Source organism: Pogona vitticeps, chromosome 4 (assembly GCF_051106095.1).
Source record: "Pogona vitticeps strain Pit_001003342236 chromosome 4, PviZW2.1, whole genome shotgun sequence".
Lineage (NCBI taxonomy): Eukaryota > Metazoa > Chordata > Lepidosauria > Squamata > Agamidae > Pogona > Pogona vitticeps.
Genome location: NC_135786.1, coordinates 59,426,406 through 59,446,247, shown reverse-complemented (window position 1 = coordinate 59,446,247; position 19,842 = coordinate 59,426,406). Strand labels below are relative to the sequence as shown.

Here is a 19,842-nt window from a genome sequence, read left to right as displayed (position 1 = left end):
TCATGGAAAACAGAGCAAAAAGAACTGAACTGGAAGCACAGTTGCCAGGCAATCATCTTATGACTGGCTGTTTTAGACTCTTTTCCTCCCACTTCCCCAGGCTGCAGATTGGAAGAGTCCTCTAAGTTTTTTCCATAGAGGCAACTGCTTGTCATTTCTATGTTATGTCTCTGTATGACTCTTACATCAACAGCCAATTAAACATTTGCTTGGGAATGTGATAATGTTCCATCATCAGAGGGGAGTGGCGGGTTGCCAAAACTCAAAGGAGGAAAGAAACGGGGTCTACCTTCATAGGCAACTCTAGTACCATGTTGATGATCCCATCACCACTGGAAGCAAAATGGAAGCCCTCAGAAAGACGAACCCTGCATAACCCAGGAAGAAAACCATAGTAGGTCATGAGAATCTCACATCTCCCTTGCCTGCTTGTCTTCTCTTCATAAACACATTCTCCTTAAGCAATGGCAGGCTCCTTTCTTCCCCGGAAACTCAAGTACCACCTCACTATACCCATCTATCCTATGATGATGAGGTTGCCTGATTGTCAGTTACAAAAGGAGACAACAAGCATAACAAGCATCCTTTCGTCCCTCTTGCCACCAATTCTGCAGGCTCCAGTTGACTCTCTGGGACAAGTTATGCACTTACTCTGTGAGAGTGGACAGCAGCTGTGCTACAGCAGTGATGGGCACTGCAGGTACCAGCCCTGACTGCACGCACCAGATCCAGCGCTGGTGATAGAAGTAGCGAGACAAAGAGGCCAGAGTGGAGGAAGCTGTCCGGCTGGCTGCCATGGTGAGAGGGCCTGACATGGGGGGATTCTCCAAAGGCAGCAGGCATGGAACACGGTAATCAGAAGGTAGCTTCTCATATCTAGGGAACAGAGAAATAAAATAACAAGAGGGCAGATAAACAGCTATGGGGCTTGATTCTTCAGAGGTGGCTTCAGTGACCCACACCTTTGAGGGGCTAGTGAGCTACAACTCTGCCTTCTTCACTTGACATCTACAGCACATTCCACCTAATTCCGTTGTGCAGAGGAAGGATTCTGTATAGACTGACAAACATATTATGAAGACTAAATTCTAATTTCTAGAGAAATGTCTTCTGCATACAGCATTTCAATTCACATTTTACACATACAGCTAGATGTGGCTACTGGATGAGATGCCAGGGTGGATTCTGGTCACATGCCTGGGCAAGCACCCCACTGCACAACTCAAATGCACCCCCAGCACCTCATCAATTTACTGTGGCAAATTATGCAAATTCTATGCGAATGAAAATAGAATTTCAGCTAGTAATTACTAGATAAGATAGAAAATCTCTGTAAATAAAAGAAAACCCTGAATGACCAAGTATGTTTTGCCTACTACACCTGCTCTAAACAAGGAGGCCACCGTATACCTGAAACTCAAGATTTTAGATCTCTCATTACTTCTGCACCTATGGCTGTTGCATTGTATGTCAGGACTTGGCTGCTATAGGCTCAGTGAAACTCTAAAGCAAGTTTGGTGGCCTCCAGAGGTTCAGGGGCTGCATGCGACTATTACCGGAGCTTGAACGACTGCACTTCTCCCCATCTCCAATTTTCTTCTTATAAAAATATATATTTTTAAAAAACTTTTTTCAAGTCACCTTATACCTTTCTGTTTAAAAAATTATTTTTTAAAAAAAATCTAAAAATTGAGAGGACCACAGGTGCTATGTTTCATCAAAATGTGACGAAACTCCCTCTCCAGAATGTCCAAAAGGACATCTTTGGACAATTCATGGGGGGGGAGGGCGGCTGTGGTATGGGGTTCTAAGGACCATGTGTTATTTATCCCTGCTGAGGAACCAGATGTTCTACACTCATGCTTGAACAGAGATATGACCCACCACTGTTACCTGATGAGGAGTTTCTCCAGAGGCTTATGCAGCACTATAAGGCAAGGTCTGTCTGAGAAGGATGGCTGGGCTGCCAGCATGGGAGGTGATTTTGAAGGGGAACTGCTGCCCAGAACTTTCCTCTTCACTTTCGGTGTTGCCTCTTTGCTCTGTACTCTATGAGGGAAGCGCAACTGCAAGATACGATCCCTTAGTTCTTCGACTATCTGTTGGGAGAATAACACAGATCAGGGATACAAGAACAACATACTATCTGGCAGCCCCTTGAACATGAACTGGGCCCAAATCCTTCCCTTCTATTGCAGCCATCATGCCTCCCAGCATCTGTGCTGAATGTATATCAATCTGCTCTTGCCAGCAATATGACCGCATGCTTCAGCGATGGTTGTAAGTACAGTTTATGCCTCACACAAACTTCCCTTAAAACTCTCATATACTTAAAGGACTTGCTGTAGAACAGAATGCATCTTCCTTCTTTCCAGCATCTTCAGCATGAGATAGCAGGTAACACAAACTGTTTAATTATTCTTCAAATTATCGATGAAACAAGTTATGCTTTCCAAAATATATTATTCCTCTGAGGGCGGACATGGCCCTTTCAGCTAGTTTTATGTACCAGTTCCACCGTTATTTAGGTTTTGAAGTGAGGCTTCTGATCTCTCCCAGGTATCAGGACGTCTTCAGATGAAGTTAAAACAACAGATAGATTTATAGTGCTGAAGATTTACTCTTCGCTTTAGTAAAGTTTGGTAGCACATGCCAATCAAGGTAATACTTGCTCTGTCCACACAAGGAAATTAACCAAGTACGTACTTTGTTCCTGATTTTTGCAAGTGTCCCAATGGGGAATCCCAACCGAAGAACCATGCAGGGAGCCTTGGAAATGATCCGCACCACATAAAATGAAAAAGGAGGCTGATCCTCAGAGCTGCAAAAGGGAAAACATTCCACACAATGTATAATGGCTTTACAGTGGTACTGAACTGAAGACAAGCAATGGCAAACTCTCTGTGCTGCAAATGGCACCCTTTCCCTGCCTCAGAAGAGAGAAATACAGTATCAACTGAGATTGAATTGTGTTCAAAAAGTGACAACCCAACATTGTCCACATGTAAATTAAAAGTTATCCACATGTGGGCAATGATAGCTAGTCAGATATTATTGGACTGCAACTCCCATAAGCCTTCACCACTGACAGCTAGGGCTAGTAGGAAGCATAGGCAGAAGAGATATCCAGATGACCTCAGTTGCTTGGCCCACAAACAACAAGACTGTCCAAATATTATCTCAGTGATTTGGTGCAGAGAGGCAAAAGTTATGCAGAGTCCAATGAAAGGCAGGGCACATCACTCCTGAATTTTAGAGCACTGCATAGATAAGATTGTACCGACTTCCAGCACTACCATGCCTTAAGATATAGCACAGTGATGTCTCTCATTAAGGGACTGCACAGCATTCTGAAGCTGAAGAACACAGAGACTAGTAACTGTATGGAGAGCTTCTATCATGGTTTCCCAGTGGGACTGGGCTGACCAATTTCTACAGGAAGAAATTTGACCCTCACAGAGATTTTGTTTCCTTAGTGGACATTGCATTTTCCAGAACAGACTGGAAGAGATCCAATCCAACTGTTCCTCATTCTGTACCAAATTCCTCACCTGCGCATGAGCTTCACATAGGAATAGCCTTCCACCAGCACAAAGCTACTCCAGTCACGTAGCAAAGATGTCAGGGCTGAATGAGAGATGCGGCACTGGATTGTGCTGTAGCGGCCATTGTTGCCTGGGGTATGCAAATGCTTTGGAACTGGCCTGCAAAACATATCAAAGAGTTATTACCCCATGTTCACTGCATACTGCCATATTCTACCCTCTGTTCCCAAGCACAGTTCACACATGAATTCTGTCTCTGCCCCCATGGGGCACACTGCAGTAAAGATAAAGACATTTTGGAAGTCCTTCTCTCTGCATGCATGCTCTCACAACCATGAAAACTGCAGCAACTCAATCCACACGTACATGTCATGCTCCAAAAGGATAACTATGCGGTGCATGTGTAGCCACCTCTGCCAGAAGTTAGCATCCATAGACAAAATGGGCTTCCAATAGGCTGCAAATTGTGAATGACAAGAATCTGAGCTGCTATGCTGCAAGGACAGTACCTGAAAAAGAAGAAAATGCATTGAGTATTTTCACCTTTGCCTCTATAGCAGAAAGCTGCACATCCTGTCCCAGAAGGCAGCTATGCACAAAGCTGGCCAACATACATAATTTTTGTGTATATCATCTGTGCTGCCAAGTCAGAACTGACATACAGTAATTCTAACAGGGCTTTCAAGGTAAGTAAGATATTTAAAGAGTGGTTTTACCAGTTCCACTCCCTGAGTGAGTTTCTACAGACAGCCAAGTGGGGATTAAAGCCCTCTTTTCCAGAGTCCTAGTCCATAATTCTATCTACTGCACCACATTGAGACTCTTACACTGGGAATAATTTTAACAGACCTCAGAATCTTGAGAGATTAAATTTCGAGGGCAATCGCATAGATTTCTTACATGATCAAAGTGCTACATGCCCTATATAGCAGGAAATTAAGATATGATCACCATGAATTGTACAGGTAATGCCACAAACATCTTCCCAACAATACATTTCTTCAATCTGTTACCAACAGCTTGTGAAAACCACACCTGATGTCCCTGGTGTTGCATGTGTGTCAAAAAAAGCTACATTTGTAATGTACGTTGACTGACCCATAGCACAATAATTACTGTATTGTGATACTAGCTCAGAAAATAAGAAATTAACAGAAATTTTTTACAAGTATTTATTTAAACTGGAAATGTTGCAGATATGCACAGTGCAATTGATACTAAGCATAAGCAAAGTTATATGAACTGCAAGAGAAATTCCTAAGGAAATCGGAATTAATACTTTTAGGTCTGGGTGAGCAAATCACAACCCCTCTGAGATTACTAGACTCCAAATCCTACCAATCCTCACATCTGACTTTGCTGACTAGGGCGGACAGAAGTTGTAGATGACATGTGGAAGACCACACTTTGCCTACCTTTAGCCATGACAGCTAAATCCCCTCATAACACTCTTAATGAATGAATGATCCTAAGATTTATGTATTTGTACAACACACTTTTGGGAAACTGAGAAATCCCATGGAACAGCATAAGCCTGGAATAAGAATGATATGATTGTACCAGTGTATGCAGCATCCTACTCACAGCAAAGGAAGCTATAGCCTATCTATGAAGTTGGATTACCAGCATTCACCTCTCTGTCTCCCTTTCACCAGGAGGATTAAATGCCTGGTCCTCTGATCCTTTGATATCACCACAGAAATCAATCTTACAGGCAGACAGGAACTGCATTAATTACAAGAACCATGTTTCCAATTTCAAAACCAGAGATATAACTGCTGAGAACATACCGGTGTAGTAGATCCTGGAGGAATGTAGAACAGTGGTACCCCATTTCTAGTGCTTTCAGGGATGGTGAAGTGCTCTGGAACACTGTCAAATGATTGCAGATGGACCAACATCTGGTCGGTTTGATTGATACTGAAAACGCAAAAATAACTCCTCAAGAATCACAAGGTTTTACATCACACCAGAGCTACATGGCTGCTAATTTATCTGAGACAGTTCTTGGATTCAATTGTGCTTCCCCTACAAATAGAACTGACTGTTTATGTTCAACCGTAAAAACTGTCTCTTGTGCATCATTGGTGATGGGAAAAAAAGGAAAATGCTTAAAGGAAGCAGCATACCACTTAATCCAGAAACTGAATCTTCACTTTTAAGACTCTCACTTTCAAACATACAGGAAATATGTATCGCCCCAAGAAACTGCAAGATTCACCATCCCACTTGGTTGGGCAAGCTTAAGCCAACCCTATCAGCAGATCAGACTCACCTCTGCAGCGTGTTCCAAAAGCGCCGTATCACAGTTGTGCGGTATAGGCTGGTGATAGGCTTTCGCATTGTACAGCTGATGTCATGCAAGATGTCGTAACTGCCTTCCATAGTTACTTCTACCCATGTGCTACGTTTTGAAGGGTCCAAGGGCCATGGGGCAACAGCTAGGTACTCAATTCTCATATTGTGCTTCCACAGCAGGACAAGTTTCACTTCAAGTTGAGTGCCACCTATACGCACACAAAGGGATTGTGAGAAATGAGTTATAATGTGACTCCTCACTTTGCATTCTCACTTTGCATGTAGTTAGACTGTAACACCCCTAGACTATCTGACCATAGACAATGCTGACTGGGGCTTCTGGGGCTTGGATTTCAACAACATCTCGGCTGCCTGGATTAGGAACAAACGGTTTAAAAATCCCCTTGCCCCAACATCCACAGTAGGTCACTATCAAAACTTCAGACAGTACCAACTCCAAAGCTGTAGTGCCCTGAGGCAGGTCTCCCTTCCATTAATGGGGATTCTCTGCAGCAGTTACTTGTCAGGTTAATCTACTCATCATCTTCCACAAACTGTCATCTAGTCATCAGGCTGCGATTTCAAGAGATTAACTAGACTCAAGAACCCACACCAGAACTCTATAATCAAATATGCTTCCCTATGTACAGTGTACACAGTGTACACTTTTTAACATGCTGCCTTCCCCAGTTTCCCACTGAGTAGGGTGATGTCTTGAGCAATCTGTATGGTCTTTGTACAGAAGCAAGCAGAAAGACTACCAAAGAGACAAGAAAACTGGTCTCAACAGCAGCTTTGCAGGGCTGTCTCTTACTCTCAATATTACGCAAATAGAGGCTGCGGGCAGAGTACAGAACAGTGATTCCCAACTTTGAGTCCCCAGATGTTCTTAGTCTACAACTCCCAGAAATCCTGGCCAGCACAGTTAATGGTGAAGGGCTTCTGGGAGTTTTAGTCCAAGAAAATCCGGGACCCAAGGTTAAGAACCACTGGTATAAAACATATTATTTTAATCAAATCCAAAAAAAACATTTTGAGACAAATTATATTTTTCCAAATCAAAAGTTCAAAGTCCACTTTAAGAGTTGCCAGTTTGAATTCCTTTGTCACATAGCTACATTTAGCAGCAAATATTTCACTGAAGGAGCTTTCAGCTCAAAATCTATTAGAACTTTCAATACTTCGACAGAATATTAAGTTTTATAGTTTTCTATCTTTCACCACATGTTTTAAAAACTTGAAGACACCACTGTTTTCCTTGTGGGCTAAACTACAGTACATGATATAGGAGTTGGCATGGTGAAAATTTCATCCTTCCACTTTTTTGGGGTGGGAAAGGGATATTCCCAGTTCCCTGAACTATAAAGAAACAGGATTTTTCTTGAAAACATAAAAAATAGAAAATGATTAAGAAGTTGTATGTTGAACATACATTGCCAAGAGTTTGGCATGGGAGTAGTCTGCCAGATGCATATTTCTACTTTTACGTGTGTGCAAACTGGCTCTCAAACAATTGAGTTCCAATAATTATACTGCCTTTTGAAAAGTGAAAAAATTTGGTACTAAGCTGCAAAGAAGTTTCAATCAAATTCTGATTTCCTAATCAAGACAAGCATCTCTGTTTAACTATTATCCTAGTTAATAACTCTATCCTTGTTTTTTATCCATTCAGATTAATAACTATGTTAAAAAGATTCAGCATCCAGTAAAACTGCAGGATTAATATTTACTAAGCGTCATCGGTATCCAGGATCCCAATTCCCCATTTTGAATCACAGTGAAGTTTTCATGCACAAATAATTTCAGGCCCATGAGTTCCCTTTTATGCATCTACTGCACAAAAAGACATTTCGAAGCCTTAAATCTTATGGATAGCAGGGCAAGATACAGCCTCCCTGCTCTCTTTTGTAATGGCAGGAAAGGACAAGGACTGGGCATTGTTGGTAATTCTAGTATCTAGAAAGGAAACAGACATTTGCCAGGCAGGGTCAAAAGAAAAAAAATGATTTGGCAAATTAGAATCCCACTTCTCCATTCAAAACTTCTGAGTACATTCGTTTTGTGTGTGGTGAGATGAGAGACACACACAGAGATAGAGAAAGAATTATCCAATACTATTCAAAATGTTTTGTACATCTTAAATCTGAAATTCCATTTGTTACATCCATACCCAATAGTAGGAATGGAGGAACTGTGACCCTCCAGAATTTGATTGATTGCCATCACATCATCTCTCAGTGGTGGTTAGGGACTATTAGTTCCTGCTAAAGAATCTGTTCTAAGAACCAGTGTGATAGCTACACAAGAGTGTTGCCCATCCTTGTTTTTATACAACTATTAATGGTTGATGCATCTGATTTGCATTCTGTAGTATGGACCACTGCAAATGACGGCCATGGCTTTTAGGAAGTGAAGTCTATCAATATCTGGGAGACAATATCAGGAACCACTTACAATCCTACTGAGTTATGAGAAGAGCCCAGAGACATATATATGCAGCAGGCATCACATGTAATCTAGAGATTCAGAAAGACCATCTGCTGAACACAAGTCTAGCCTGATCAAGCAGCATATGAACACCAAAAGCTGCCTCACCTTTTGTAACACTGACTTCACGGATACTGTAACCTTCTCTCAAACGGACAGAAATTATACTGATAAGGTCAGCATGCACTTCTTTTTCTGCATGCTTCTTCCGCCTCATAGCCAGAGCTGGATTGCTGCTTGCAGAAACAAGGTGTTCATTGAAAAGTCTGTGCTGGGACACTGCAACAATAACAATCATGTCAAAGCCCTGCCGTCATTCCATTCATTCCTACACTTACTAGCAGTCCCCAAGGCACACCAGGATGCTCACCAGCAGCCACCACAAAAAGCAGGTGACAGCACTGAAATGCCTAGTTTGGAATATGCCTAATGAACCAAGAGCTTAGGACAGAGTTACAAGTTAGGTGAAGACATGTTTACATACGGCTAGAACAAGTCATGCCTCTTTCTTAACAGAAAGCAACCTTGGAAGAAGCCAGACCTGGATCCAGATGAGGAGATAATCTTTTCCCTATCATGCTATCTTTCTTTCTGCCTTTTGAGAATTTAAGATAATCAGTCAAATAGCTTTTGAGTGGGATAGCATTTGAACTTTTCAGCAGGAAAACAGTATGATGGGAAAATGCTGACTGGCTGAAGCATACTGTAGGCAGTAATAAGCATACCATTTAGTTGTAACTACTAATACAACATACCATGTAGCTACTATCATTGAGGAAAAATATTTTTGCAGTTCTAATTAAAAGGTTTCATTATACATTTTTTAACTGAAAAATGACTGTCATCCTCCAGAATACAGGAGGGGCACATTAAATCCTTTTGAGAAACTGGCTGATCCAGACATGTTTCATATGTCCCTTGTAATGATTCAAAAAAGGTATCTCTCTCTAAATTGCTGTGCTGCATTACCATGATAAATGTGTAAATCTCTGGCCAGCATAGGTTACTCTTTTATGTGGAGAACATAATCCCTCTATTCTTTTGAAAAGAACCTCACTATAAGGCAGAAAAAGGGCAAAAACATGGAGATCTGAATAGTTGGAAATGTTCAAGCAGGCAGATAAAAATACAAGTATTGAGGAAATATAATTTCTGTGTGCATGAACAGAGAATGCCAGCAAAAATTTCTTTACTCTATAGAAAATCATCATCCTGCACTGCGTGGATAAAAATGGTGCAACATTCCAGATGTTGCTGGGCTGCCTTTCCCATCATCCTCTGTGTTGGATAAGGTTGATATGAGTTGCATTCCACATCATCTGGAAAGCCACATGCCCACCACTCCTATCTATATCAATGCACACCTGGGACTGAAAGTTGGTTCTACAGGTATGCACTGACAGAAAAGCTAAGTGGGCCACTATATCACTTATTAATTTTTCAAGAGCAAATTCACTGTTTTGATATCTCTGTAACTGACAGTACTGCGTTGGATGGACCATTCTTGAGAAAATTTGTATAAAAAAACTGACACTATGCCCACAGTCCTACTGACTTCATATAATACCCACCACACTCACTTCCTTGAGAATGTAGCTAACTGTATACTCCCATACCTCAGCCTAATCAAGAGTTACTATCTGCACTGGCAGTGATGACAACAGGGTGTACAAGATGGAGAAACTTTCCTCATTCCATACAACTTAGCTCACCGCAGTAATACTCAGGGTTCAGGGACTCCCCACTGCGCAGAAATGAGTATAGCAGAAAAGCTTTGTGATAGACATTGAGATCCAGACAAGAAGGCTCCACATCAGGACATGTGGAAAGGTAGGTACCAAACGTTGCCATAGCAATGAACTTCATAAGTTCCACATTGGGGACATGACCAAAACTGCAGTCATAAGAATAGACTCCTCCCACCTGCATGAAACAGAAAAACATTTGTCGATAAAGTGCACATACTCCCAAACAAAAAATTATATAATTATGCATCCAGTTTACAAAGATTTTATAAAAGTTAAGTATAAAATGTGGAACATCTATCACAAAAAAGAATATACTAAAACACCAGACTTATAAAGCATTGTGGGAAGGAAGAAAACAAAGACCTGTTCTAAATAGATAATCAAATCCTATTAACATAGCCTATTTCAGCTTCTTTCACAGTAATATCAGGTTTGAGTTGATCAATAAAAACCATAGCTTTAAGCTTCCTCCTCTGAAGTCTTTGTTTAACTGCTAACATAGAAATGAGGGTGCTCAGCTAATATATTTCTTTGTATAAAGAAAATGTGATTCAACAGGTATTTCACCAAGCAGAATATCCCGATATAATATGAGGAACATTTTGTTATCAAAGTAGTTAGGAAACTAATTTAATCTCCTATGATGTCTCTGCAACACTTTGCCCAAAGGTACAGGTATGACTGCAGTAGTTATGAGCTTATTTATTGCCCAAGAGCATAATTGCCAATTACACGTCATCCAAAGTTTTTGCTAAGTTAGGCAGGCTGAAGTCAAACACCCCCACCCCCAGATCTTACCACACACCAAGAAGCAAAACACCATATTATTCAAAAGTTATTTGTCATTTCAGTTGCTATCAGTGAACACTGTTTTTGTTTCCTCAGAAATAAGCCCTGTAGAGTTCAATAGGAGTTATTCCTGGGCGAGTAGATAATCTCCTTCGTAACTACCACATTACAGAACTAAATTAGTTCATCTTAGGGATACAAATCCTTGTTTTTCTCATATTCATAGACAAACACAAGGTATAAAAAATTATCCTCTGTTCCAAGAGCATGATATTTTGTGGTACAATAACGCAATTTTATGATAACTAATAAAAATTGCACAGCTTGCTCAAGTTGCACAGAATTGCAAGTCGCCTCTTGGTTTCATAGATTTTTAAAAATCAGAAGCACCAGATTGGTTCTCTGTATTATTTTTAACAATCACCTAGTCATTCTGTGCTCACTGTCTGTGTATGCATATTCTTTCTTTAAAGGAAATGGCACCTGTTCTGTGTCACCGCTCCGGAGGCATTTTAAGTAGACAAATCAACCACTACAGAAGTAGATATGAAGTGTAGGCAACAACCTTGTTGCCAAGAGTAATGTAGGGAAACATTCACAGAAATATGACTGCTCAATCCAGTCTGCCCCAAGGGTTAAAATAATGGCAGACACTCTGCATGTACGAATAATACACAGAATGCTGTCTGCAATCTCCCACAGCACCTGAACAAAGGAACAGGCTACAGTCCCACTGCGCAGTTGGTTGAGCAGCGTTTCACAGACTGCTACATCTGGGACACTGGTGACGCCATCGGTGATCACAATAATCCCTGCAAACAAGAGCAAGGAAACTGTCAGCAGTAAATGAACAAGGGCAGGCGCTACAGTATGGAAATCAAGTACAGTACTAAAGTCTGAGGCAGGTTTACACCAAATGGGTAGGGGTGAGCAATCTCAGTTTTAAGTTGCAGAAGATGGGAAGTGGCTCTTTCCTCTAAAATACAACAGGATACATATTTTATAAAACTTATTCCATATCAAAAGATAGGTTTCAGTGCTCCACAACAGTTTTTGCAGTTTGGACTGACTGACAGCAACATGCCAGCTGGAGCCAAACACACTTCTCTCTGAACGGGAACAGAGTAAGTTTTGTGTCTTGCCCATATAAGAGTAGACCATTTGTGAAATTACAAAAACTTCAACTTTCCAACAAGCATGATACCTTTAGTCCTTTAAAATGATTTGGTTACCCAGGTTTTGTCACCCTTCAGATGACTTAACAATCAAATACTTCTCTTTCTATCTCATATAGGCTGGCTCTTAGACTTCTTGAATCAGAAGATTCCAGCTACTTATTTCCTGCATGCATCTTTTCTCTGTTTCATACACATAAAGAGGTCAGCAATAGAACTACAAGGAATCTCATGCAGACTGAAAGCTATGAAAGAATTTAAACACAGCAGTCACCACAAGCATCAATAAACAGCTCCACAAAGGATCCCTGCACTGGGGAAACGTTGGTTCCAGGGTCAGGAAATCAAAGACGCCAAAGATTCCCCTGCAGAGATCAGGTGCCTTTTCAGTCTTGCATATTCTTGGGGAGAAACAGACTCAGTCTTCTTTTTTCTTCTCTAACTCGCTTGATAGAAATGGTCTTACGGACTGTGCCCGTGCTTCTCCTAGTAACCCCACTCTGAAAGGGCCCCACTGGCTAACCTGCACTGGAGTTGGAGGGCAGCAGCTGCAATGCCAGAATCCCCTGTCGAATCATGCTGACAAGCCCAACATCAGCTGTCACCATAGAGATGCCCATCTTCCTTCCTGAGGGCTCCTGGATGTCATCCTGATTAAGGGATGACAAGTCCACCTGCAGCAAGAAATAAGGTTTCCATCAGCCACAACCTATGACGTCCAGCTCTTTTATTATCCAAGCACTCTTATGTAGAGAGGTGGACTCCCAATACTGTCTGATGAGTAGGAAAAGGCCAGCTCAAGGCAGGCCAACCAAGCAAAGAACACAAAGACCCTTTCCACTCATTCAAGCAGCAGAAGATACAATGACCTTCTCACCTGCGTTTTGGGCTCATACTGCTGCTGGAGCATCTCAGCCACTTTGTTTTCAAAGGTACACAGTTGTGTATAAACTTGCTGCAAGAAAGTCTCTATTTTGGTCTGATCCAGCAGACAACCCTGGAACAGCACCTAGGGTGCAGAGAGTGAGACAGCTTTATTTAGTCCACTTATTTTGTGGCAAAGCATGGTGAGCGTACATAAATACAACTTCAGATAATCTGAAAAATGGAATGTACCAGTTCATTAACAGGAAAATAAAAAGTAAACATTTAAAATCCCATGGATGTTCTAGGTTTTTAAAAATGCTACCTAAATGGCAACAACGTTAAGGTCCTTTTTTATTAGACTCTGTGGCATGGAAATTTCTTCTCAGTTTGAATTCCCTTGGAGATAAAGCTAAAATATATCTTGCAGAGAATATTTCTGGCTTAACATGTACTAGGACAAACCATCTATCATATTCATCACAGTAATTAAAAGCTGGCCCGAAGAGGTAGATCTTCAACTGTTGGTGCAAGGATTAAAGGGGGCCCAGTTGACCTCCTGAGGGAGAGCATTCCACAAGCTGGGAGCAGCGACAGAGAAGGCCCTCTTTTGTGTCCCCATCAAATGCACCTGCAACAGCAATGGGACCAGGAAACGGGCCTGCTCTGATTCTCTTAAGGGCCAGAAAGGCTCACGTGGGGAGATATGGTATTTCAGATAGCCTAGACTCAAAATGTACAGAGCTTTATAGGCAATAGCCAGAATTTTAAACCGATGTGGGACTGAAAAAGAACTGGCAGCCAGAGCAGTTGTTGTGGCAGGGAGGTTTTATATACTGCCTATGACTAACCATCTTCAAAGGCAGCTCCATGTTGAGTACATTACAATAATCCAAGTGAAGCATAACTAAATTGTGTGCCAGTGTAGCCAAATCAGACATTCCAAGAAACAAACACAGCTGGAGCCCCAGTTTTACTGTAAATGGACTCCTAGCCATTGCTGAAATCTGGGCATTCAGGCTCAGAGATGAATCTATGAGTACAACCAAGCTGTGGACCAGTTTTCAGGGGAAGTGTAAGTCCCATCCAGCAAAACTTGCATCCCTATTCCCTCATCTGCCTTTCAATTGACTAGAAGAAGCTCTTTTTTGTCTGGATTATGCTTCAGTTTGTTTGCCCTCATACACCCCATTACTAACACCAGGCACCAAGATAGCTGGTGGCAAACAACATGGGGGCTGTTTTAGATATTCCAAATTAGGCACTCGCCACTCAACTTTCAGAAATAAGATCAAGGGACTAGGCATTGTCCCTCTCTTGCTGTGGCTGCTGCCTTTTGATCTCCTGTGGCTTAGAGAGGAAGAGGGTGTAACTAAGACCAGGGTCTCTCCACCTGAGGCTTCTAGATGTTTTTGGAATATAACCACCATCACTGAACCTTGGTGATACCAGCTAGGGAATATGGGTATTATATTCAAGCAACATCTGGGACCCAAGGTTAAGAAGCACAGACAAGACTACAGCAATGCCACTATATATCCTACAAAGAGGAATGCATTTTATCATTAAAGAGACAAACTAGACAGACATCTGACTGCATCTATTTTAACCTTTCATTTGCTACAATCACCTACAAAATGGGTGAAGGGCTACTCTTTACACAACAGAAAGGGTGCCAGATATAGAATCTTGTTAATTTTATTCTGCAATACTTCTGAAGCTTCCCAAGCCTCAAAAGAGTCCCAGAAGCTGGTGATTTTGTCCACGCTGGCCCCGTGGGGGGGGTGCAGGGAGCGTCGCAAGGGTCCAAGTGAGCCTTGCAGGCCCCTTGCAATGCTCCCCCACCTGGAAGCCGGCGATTTCGCCCACACTGGCCCCGTGGGGGCTGCGTCGCAAGGGTCCTGGAAGGCTCACTCAGATCCTTGCGACGCTCCCCCCCCCACGCAGCCAGCGGGGGAGAAATCGCCGCCTTCGCTCCATAAGATGCACACTTTCCCCACCACATTTGGGGGGGGGAGTGCGTCTTATGGAGCAAAAAATACGGTAAGATCTAACGTGAGAAATCTCATTAGCTTTTTGGAATACTATGAAAACCATCCAGCAAAACAGGCAGCAATTCTCTTTATCGATGCGGAGAAAGCGTTTGATAATGTAAACTGGAACTTCATGACAACAAAACTAGAAGAAATGGGGGCAGGTCAGAATTTCACTGAAATAAGATTACTCCAAACAAACAGCAAAGATAAGAATTAATGGAGAACACACACGAGAAATAGAAATACATAAAGGAACACAACAGGGGTGTCCACTATCACCATTACTCTTTTTAATGGTAACAGAAGCACTAATGCAGCAGATACGAATATCAGACAAAATTAAAGGACTTAAAATCAGAGGAGAAATATTCAAGGTACAGGCCTTTGCAGATGACCTGCTCATAGTAGTTGAAAATCCTAAGGAATCAATAGAAGTTTTAATGTTGGAATTAAAAGAATTTGGCGAAATGACAGGGTTAAAAATAAACCACAAAAAAACAAAAATTATGACAAACATTCAAAAACAAGAGATTGATGAATTAGTACAAATTACGAATTTTCAGGAAGGAAGGAAAGTAAAATATTTGGGCATATTCTTCACAAAGAAAACAAACACTCTTTTGAAAGATAATTACTTAAAAATGATGGACGAAATTAAGAAAGACCTTTCTTGTTGGACAAATTTACAATTGTAATACTTTAGTTTTAAGCAATTTTCACCAAGTCCACCTCCTTTTGGAATTAGACCTGGGCTAGAGAAAGTTATGAAAAGCAATGGAGTATAGCAACAAAAGTCATGGTAAGTGTTCACATCCCTATTCCTCTTCATGTAAGCCAGAGGTCTTTTGCTTCCATTTCACAAGTGAATAGATAGATATGTAAATCGCTGCCTTATCACAACTAACTTGTACTGAACAGGATACTGGTCAGAGAATTTACCTAGAAGGTACCCAGATTATGGCATGCTGCAGCAAGCAATCTTTTTTTAGAGACTCATAGGCTCTACGCCACAGCCATAATTTGTATGACTTTCACAACAAGTAGGGAACTAGGTTTAAAAATGCAGCCTCTCTCTGACTCCCTCCTTTGGGTTCTTGATAGCAGATAGGGGAGTAGCCTTTCATATTAACAAGATGAAGACATGGAAGGTATAAGAACTACCTGGTGTGTCTGTAGACCAATTATTGAAGAATATGCTTGGATAGTGATGAAGATCTCAGGTTGGTAGATAATGTCTGAACCTGGGATTCGAAAGGGTTTTAATAATCCCACTAAACACCGGGAAAGGGCATAGAACACTTCATCAAAAATTATCTCTCCTGTAGAGTCATCCTGAAAAAGAAAAAAACATGTGAGAGGCTATTAAGCTTCTGTGGAAGTTATCTCAAAGACATGGATCCCCCACTTCCCAGAAGCATATCAGAATCATACTGTGGAGCTACACAGCAGGCTCTTCCTCCAGAGAAAAGCAAGCAATACTTTTAGGAAAGGAAGATGAAAAGTATAGTAATGCTGAGCCAGCACAGGTTGTATTGTCTGTGGGGCAAAAAAACTTACCACAATCCCTGTAGAGGGGCTCAAATCCAGTTCAATGACAAAACGATACTGACGTGCAAGGAATGTAACTTGTGTGGAAGGCATTAAGAGGAATGGCCTGGGCTCCATAGGCTCATCTGTTTGCCAGCTGATTGGCAAAATGCTGAGAACATCCAACTCATTATCTGATGTTACCTTCAAAAATGAAAAACAACTAAACAGGCAGGAATAAAAGCTATGTAAGGAAGACCGTAAGAAAATAACATAGGATTGTCTTTCAGATGCATTTTTTTCTTCTTACATAAGCATTAACTCATGCCTTCTTCCTCTTCCTCTACTGTAGTCATCATTTAGAACAGGGGTCTCCAAATTACAGCCCGCAGGCCACATCCAGCCTACGTTTCCGTTTTGTTCAGCCCATTTCCTTCAGCTCGTATGCATGCATTCGGGGTGGTGGTGCGTGCATGCGGCTGTCCGGGCGTGTAGGTGTGGGGTGGTCTGGGGGGCATGTGTGCATGCATCCATGCAGGCGAGGGTGTGCATGCATGTGGGGGGCAGGTAGTGTGTGTGTGTGTGCATGTGGTGTGTGTGGCCACATGCACACACTCATTCCTGTTCCTTCAGCCCTCAAAAACTTTGAAAATATTCTTTATGGTCCTCACTGTAAAAAGTCTGGAGAACCCTGATCTAGAAGTAATCTTTACATATCTATTTCACTGTATTTGCCACATTTTTATCTCACCTTTCCACCAAAAATAGCTCTTGAGGCTAGCAAACTTAAACAGCAGCTGAATTCCTGTCACATAAGGTAAGCAAAATTTTATGTTTTGATCTGTTCCTTGATGATAAATAGTCTCTGCAGCAATTCTCAGGGGTGGGCAGGTACACACATGTCAAGTCAGCATGTGCATATATCCCCAAGAATTATAAAGCAGGTTATTTATTTACTGGTAAGGAATGGACCAAAACCTATGACTCTGTTTACATTACGCAATGGGATTTCAGCCAATAAAATCTTAAAGCAATCAAGAAGTAGCAAAACAGTTTAAAATGCAAGACTAAAAAGATATGTCCTCAGATTTTCCCTATAAACAGCAGGAGTGCAAATAGGTAACAACTCTAAGGAGAGTACATTCAGCAATTTGGGAACAACACTGGAAAAAGCCCTCTTCTATATGTCCATAAAGCAGATGACTGCAAGGGATTGGATTCTCATACGGCTCACTCACCAGTTTTGATTCAGGCACTGCCTGGATAACTTGATGCAAATGATTAAGAAACCAAGCAAGGCGAACATTGCGTGAAATCCGATAGTCTTTCTTCATCAAAAGAAAGACCTGACCAGCTTCCTCTACCTGGAAGTAATGAAGAACGAAAACTGTCATTCCACAAAACTGGCAAATTCCAAGGACACCAGTATCCTTTCACAATTCAACAACTACTTATCACAGGGGTGGGTGGGGGGCTTTTGTATGTGCAAAGGTCAATGGACCAAATAACATTGTTATTTTACTACTCAATAATCAAAGCTAGATAGAACTAATCAAGTCACCCAGATAGTTCATTGAGATTATGCTTACAAAATAAAATGATAAATGTTATATCACTCCATAACTACCTTATTATAATGAACGGGCCAAAAGAACAAAATATACGAATAGGTAAAATGTCTTGGACAGACTCATCATTTTGTTCAATCGGAAGTGAAACTGACAAATTGCTGAGAAAAAATGGCTACAGAAAGAGACAGAATGTAATTCGACTTATTTTAGTTGGAAATTTGAGAAAGACAGTAAAGTAGTAGAATAGGAAAAACTAGATTATTTTCTGAAGTAATGAACTTGTCCATTAATGTTCACATTATGTGTTAAAAATATTTTAAATAAATAATAAATGAACTTGCTTTATTATTTTTCTCTCTCTAAAGCAGGGATCTCCAAACTACGGCCTGCATTGCCATTTTGTCCAGCCTGTTCCCTTCAGCTCGCGCATGCAGGGGGCGGGCGTGCATCCATCTCTCCAGTCGGGGGCGTGTGTGTGTGTGTCTGTGGGGGGGCATGCAGGTGTGTGCAGGTGCGTGCGCACGCACACACACATATTCCTTTTCCTTCAGCCCTCAAAAACTTTGAAAATATCCGGTATGGCCCTCACTGTAAAAAGTTTGGAGACCCCTGCTCTAAACCAAGGATGGGAAATTTACTGTCTTCTCTGTTTTGCTGGACTGCAATTGCCATCACCCCTTACCACTGGCAATGCTGTACAGGTTTATGCGAGCTGCAGTTCCACATCTGAAGGGCTGCCCATTCTCCATAACAGGTTCAAGCAATACAGCTGTTTAGCACCGAAGCTAGCTTTAATATGCACTATAGCATGTTACAGTGTTGTAATTAGTGTAATATTTTACAAATTTCATTCTTTTTTTTAGCAATAACTAGCATCAGTCACACTTATTGGATTTATTCTTGTTAGTATACATTAGACTATATTTTGGAATTTTCCAAAATTGGAAAACTTGCGCATTCTTGTTATGTGCTCTCAAGTCACTTTCGATTTACAGTGATCCTTTACACATTTTTACAGATAAGAAAAAAAAACTGCAATGATGATACAGTACCAACTTTGCATTCTTATAACATTATTAATGCTTCTCTGCCCTGGGTTGTCACTGCTAAGGATAACCTACTGGCCTTTATAGAGAGTTTTCCCCCCACTAAGGCTGTTCTTCACTTAACCACAGTGGCCATAAACACATTTATTTGACATTTTACTCAGGAGAACCTAACTACCCATCACACTGATGGCCACCAGTACAAGCATATCCACTGGCTTTGTTACAGATTAGGCCCCTAATCAACTGAGAGTTTTCTAGGAAGAAGACCTCAGGCCATCTATACCTCTGCCCTGTCCTCACATACTGTATAAAGCAAAGCTCTCACCGCCTTGCAGGAAGATACCAATAACAGAGATATGGTGGCAGGATTATATTTAAGCTGTGCAGAGACTATCGGGCAATTCGAACTTTCTGTGCATGAGACTGGGTCATGTTTGGGGGGGTTGTTTTGTTTTGTTTTAAAGACGAGTCCCGGTTCCTGTCCTTTCCCATCACGACCCAACAGCCAAGACATTCGTCCAGATCTCTCGCGCAACGCTGCAGAAGTTGCCCTTGCAAAAAGCACGCACACAACACACGCCCGCCCCGCCCTCTCGCCATAAACCGACACACACACCCCACAGCACCCTATGTCTCCCAGCCCAAACCCACGCGACCCGTCTTCTCAGCCCCACTTCTCCAGTTTTCGCCGCCGCCTATCAAGGCTGGGAACGCCATTCAAAACACGTGCCCCGCAGTACGCACAGAGACCCC

General features: G+C 41.6%; 1 protein-coding gene across 5 annotated transcripts in view; it reads right to left on the bottom strand.

Annotated features, from left to right (window-relative positions):
* Positions 1 to 19,842, bottom strand: part of SZT2 (SZT2 subunit of KICSTOR complex) — an 81,136-nt gene that overhangs the window by 61,012 nt on the left and 282 nt on the right. For all 5 annotated transcript variants that reach the window (XM_020783215.3, XM_020783217.3, XM_020783216.3 and 2 more), the window contains exons 2-17: positions 17,708 to 17,833; positions 16,500 to 16,673; positions 16,104 to 16,274; positions 12,920 to 13,051; positions 12,566 to 12,716; positions 11,573 to 11,679; positions 10,043 to 10,253; positions 8,439 to 8,609; positions 5,821 to 6,052; positions 5,336 to 5,465; positions 3,912 to 4,054; positions 3,552 to 3,704; positions 2,707 to 2,821; positions 1,894 to 2,099; positions 652 to 876; positions 290 to 368 (exon numbers count right to left, since the gene is read on the bottom strand). In XM_020783215.3, coding sequence (XP_020638874.3) covers positions 290 to 368; positions 652 to 876; positions 1,894 to 2,099; positions 2,707 to 2,821; positions 3,552 to 3,704; positions 3,912 to 4,054; positions 5,336 to 5,465; positions 5,821 to 6,052; positions 8,439 to 8,609; positions 10,043 to 10,253; positions 11,573 to 11,679; positions 12,566 to 12,716; positions 12,920 to 13,051; positions 16,104 to 16,274; positions 16,500 to 16,673; positions 17,708 to 17,833 — 2,526 coding nt within the window. The remainder of the gene's footprint in view (positions 1 to 289; positions 369 to 651; positions 877 to 1,893; positions 2,100 to 2,706; positions 2,822 to 3,551; positions 3,705 to 3,911; positions 4,055 to 5,335; positions 5,466 to 5,820; positions 6,053 to 8,438; positions 8,610 to 10,042; positions 10,254 to 11,572; positions 11,680 to 12,565; positions 12,717 to 12,919; positions 13,052 to 16,103; positions 16,275 to 16,499; positions 16,674 to 17,707; positions 17,834 to 19,842) is intronic.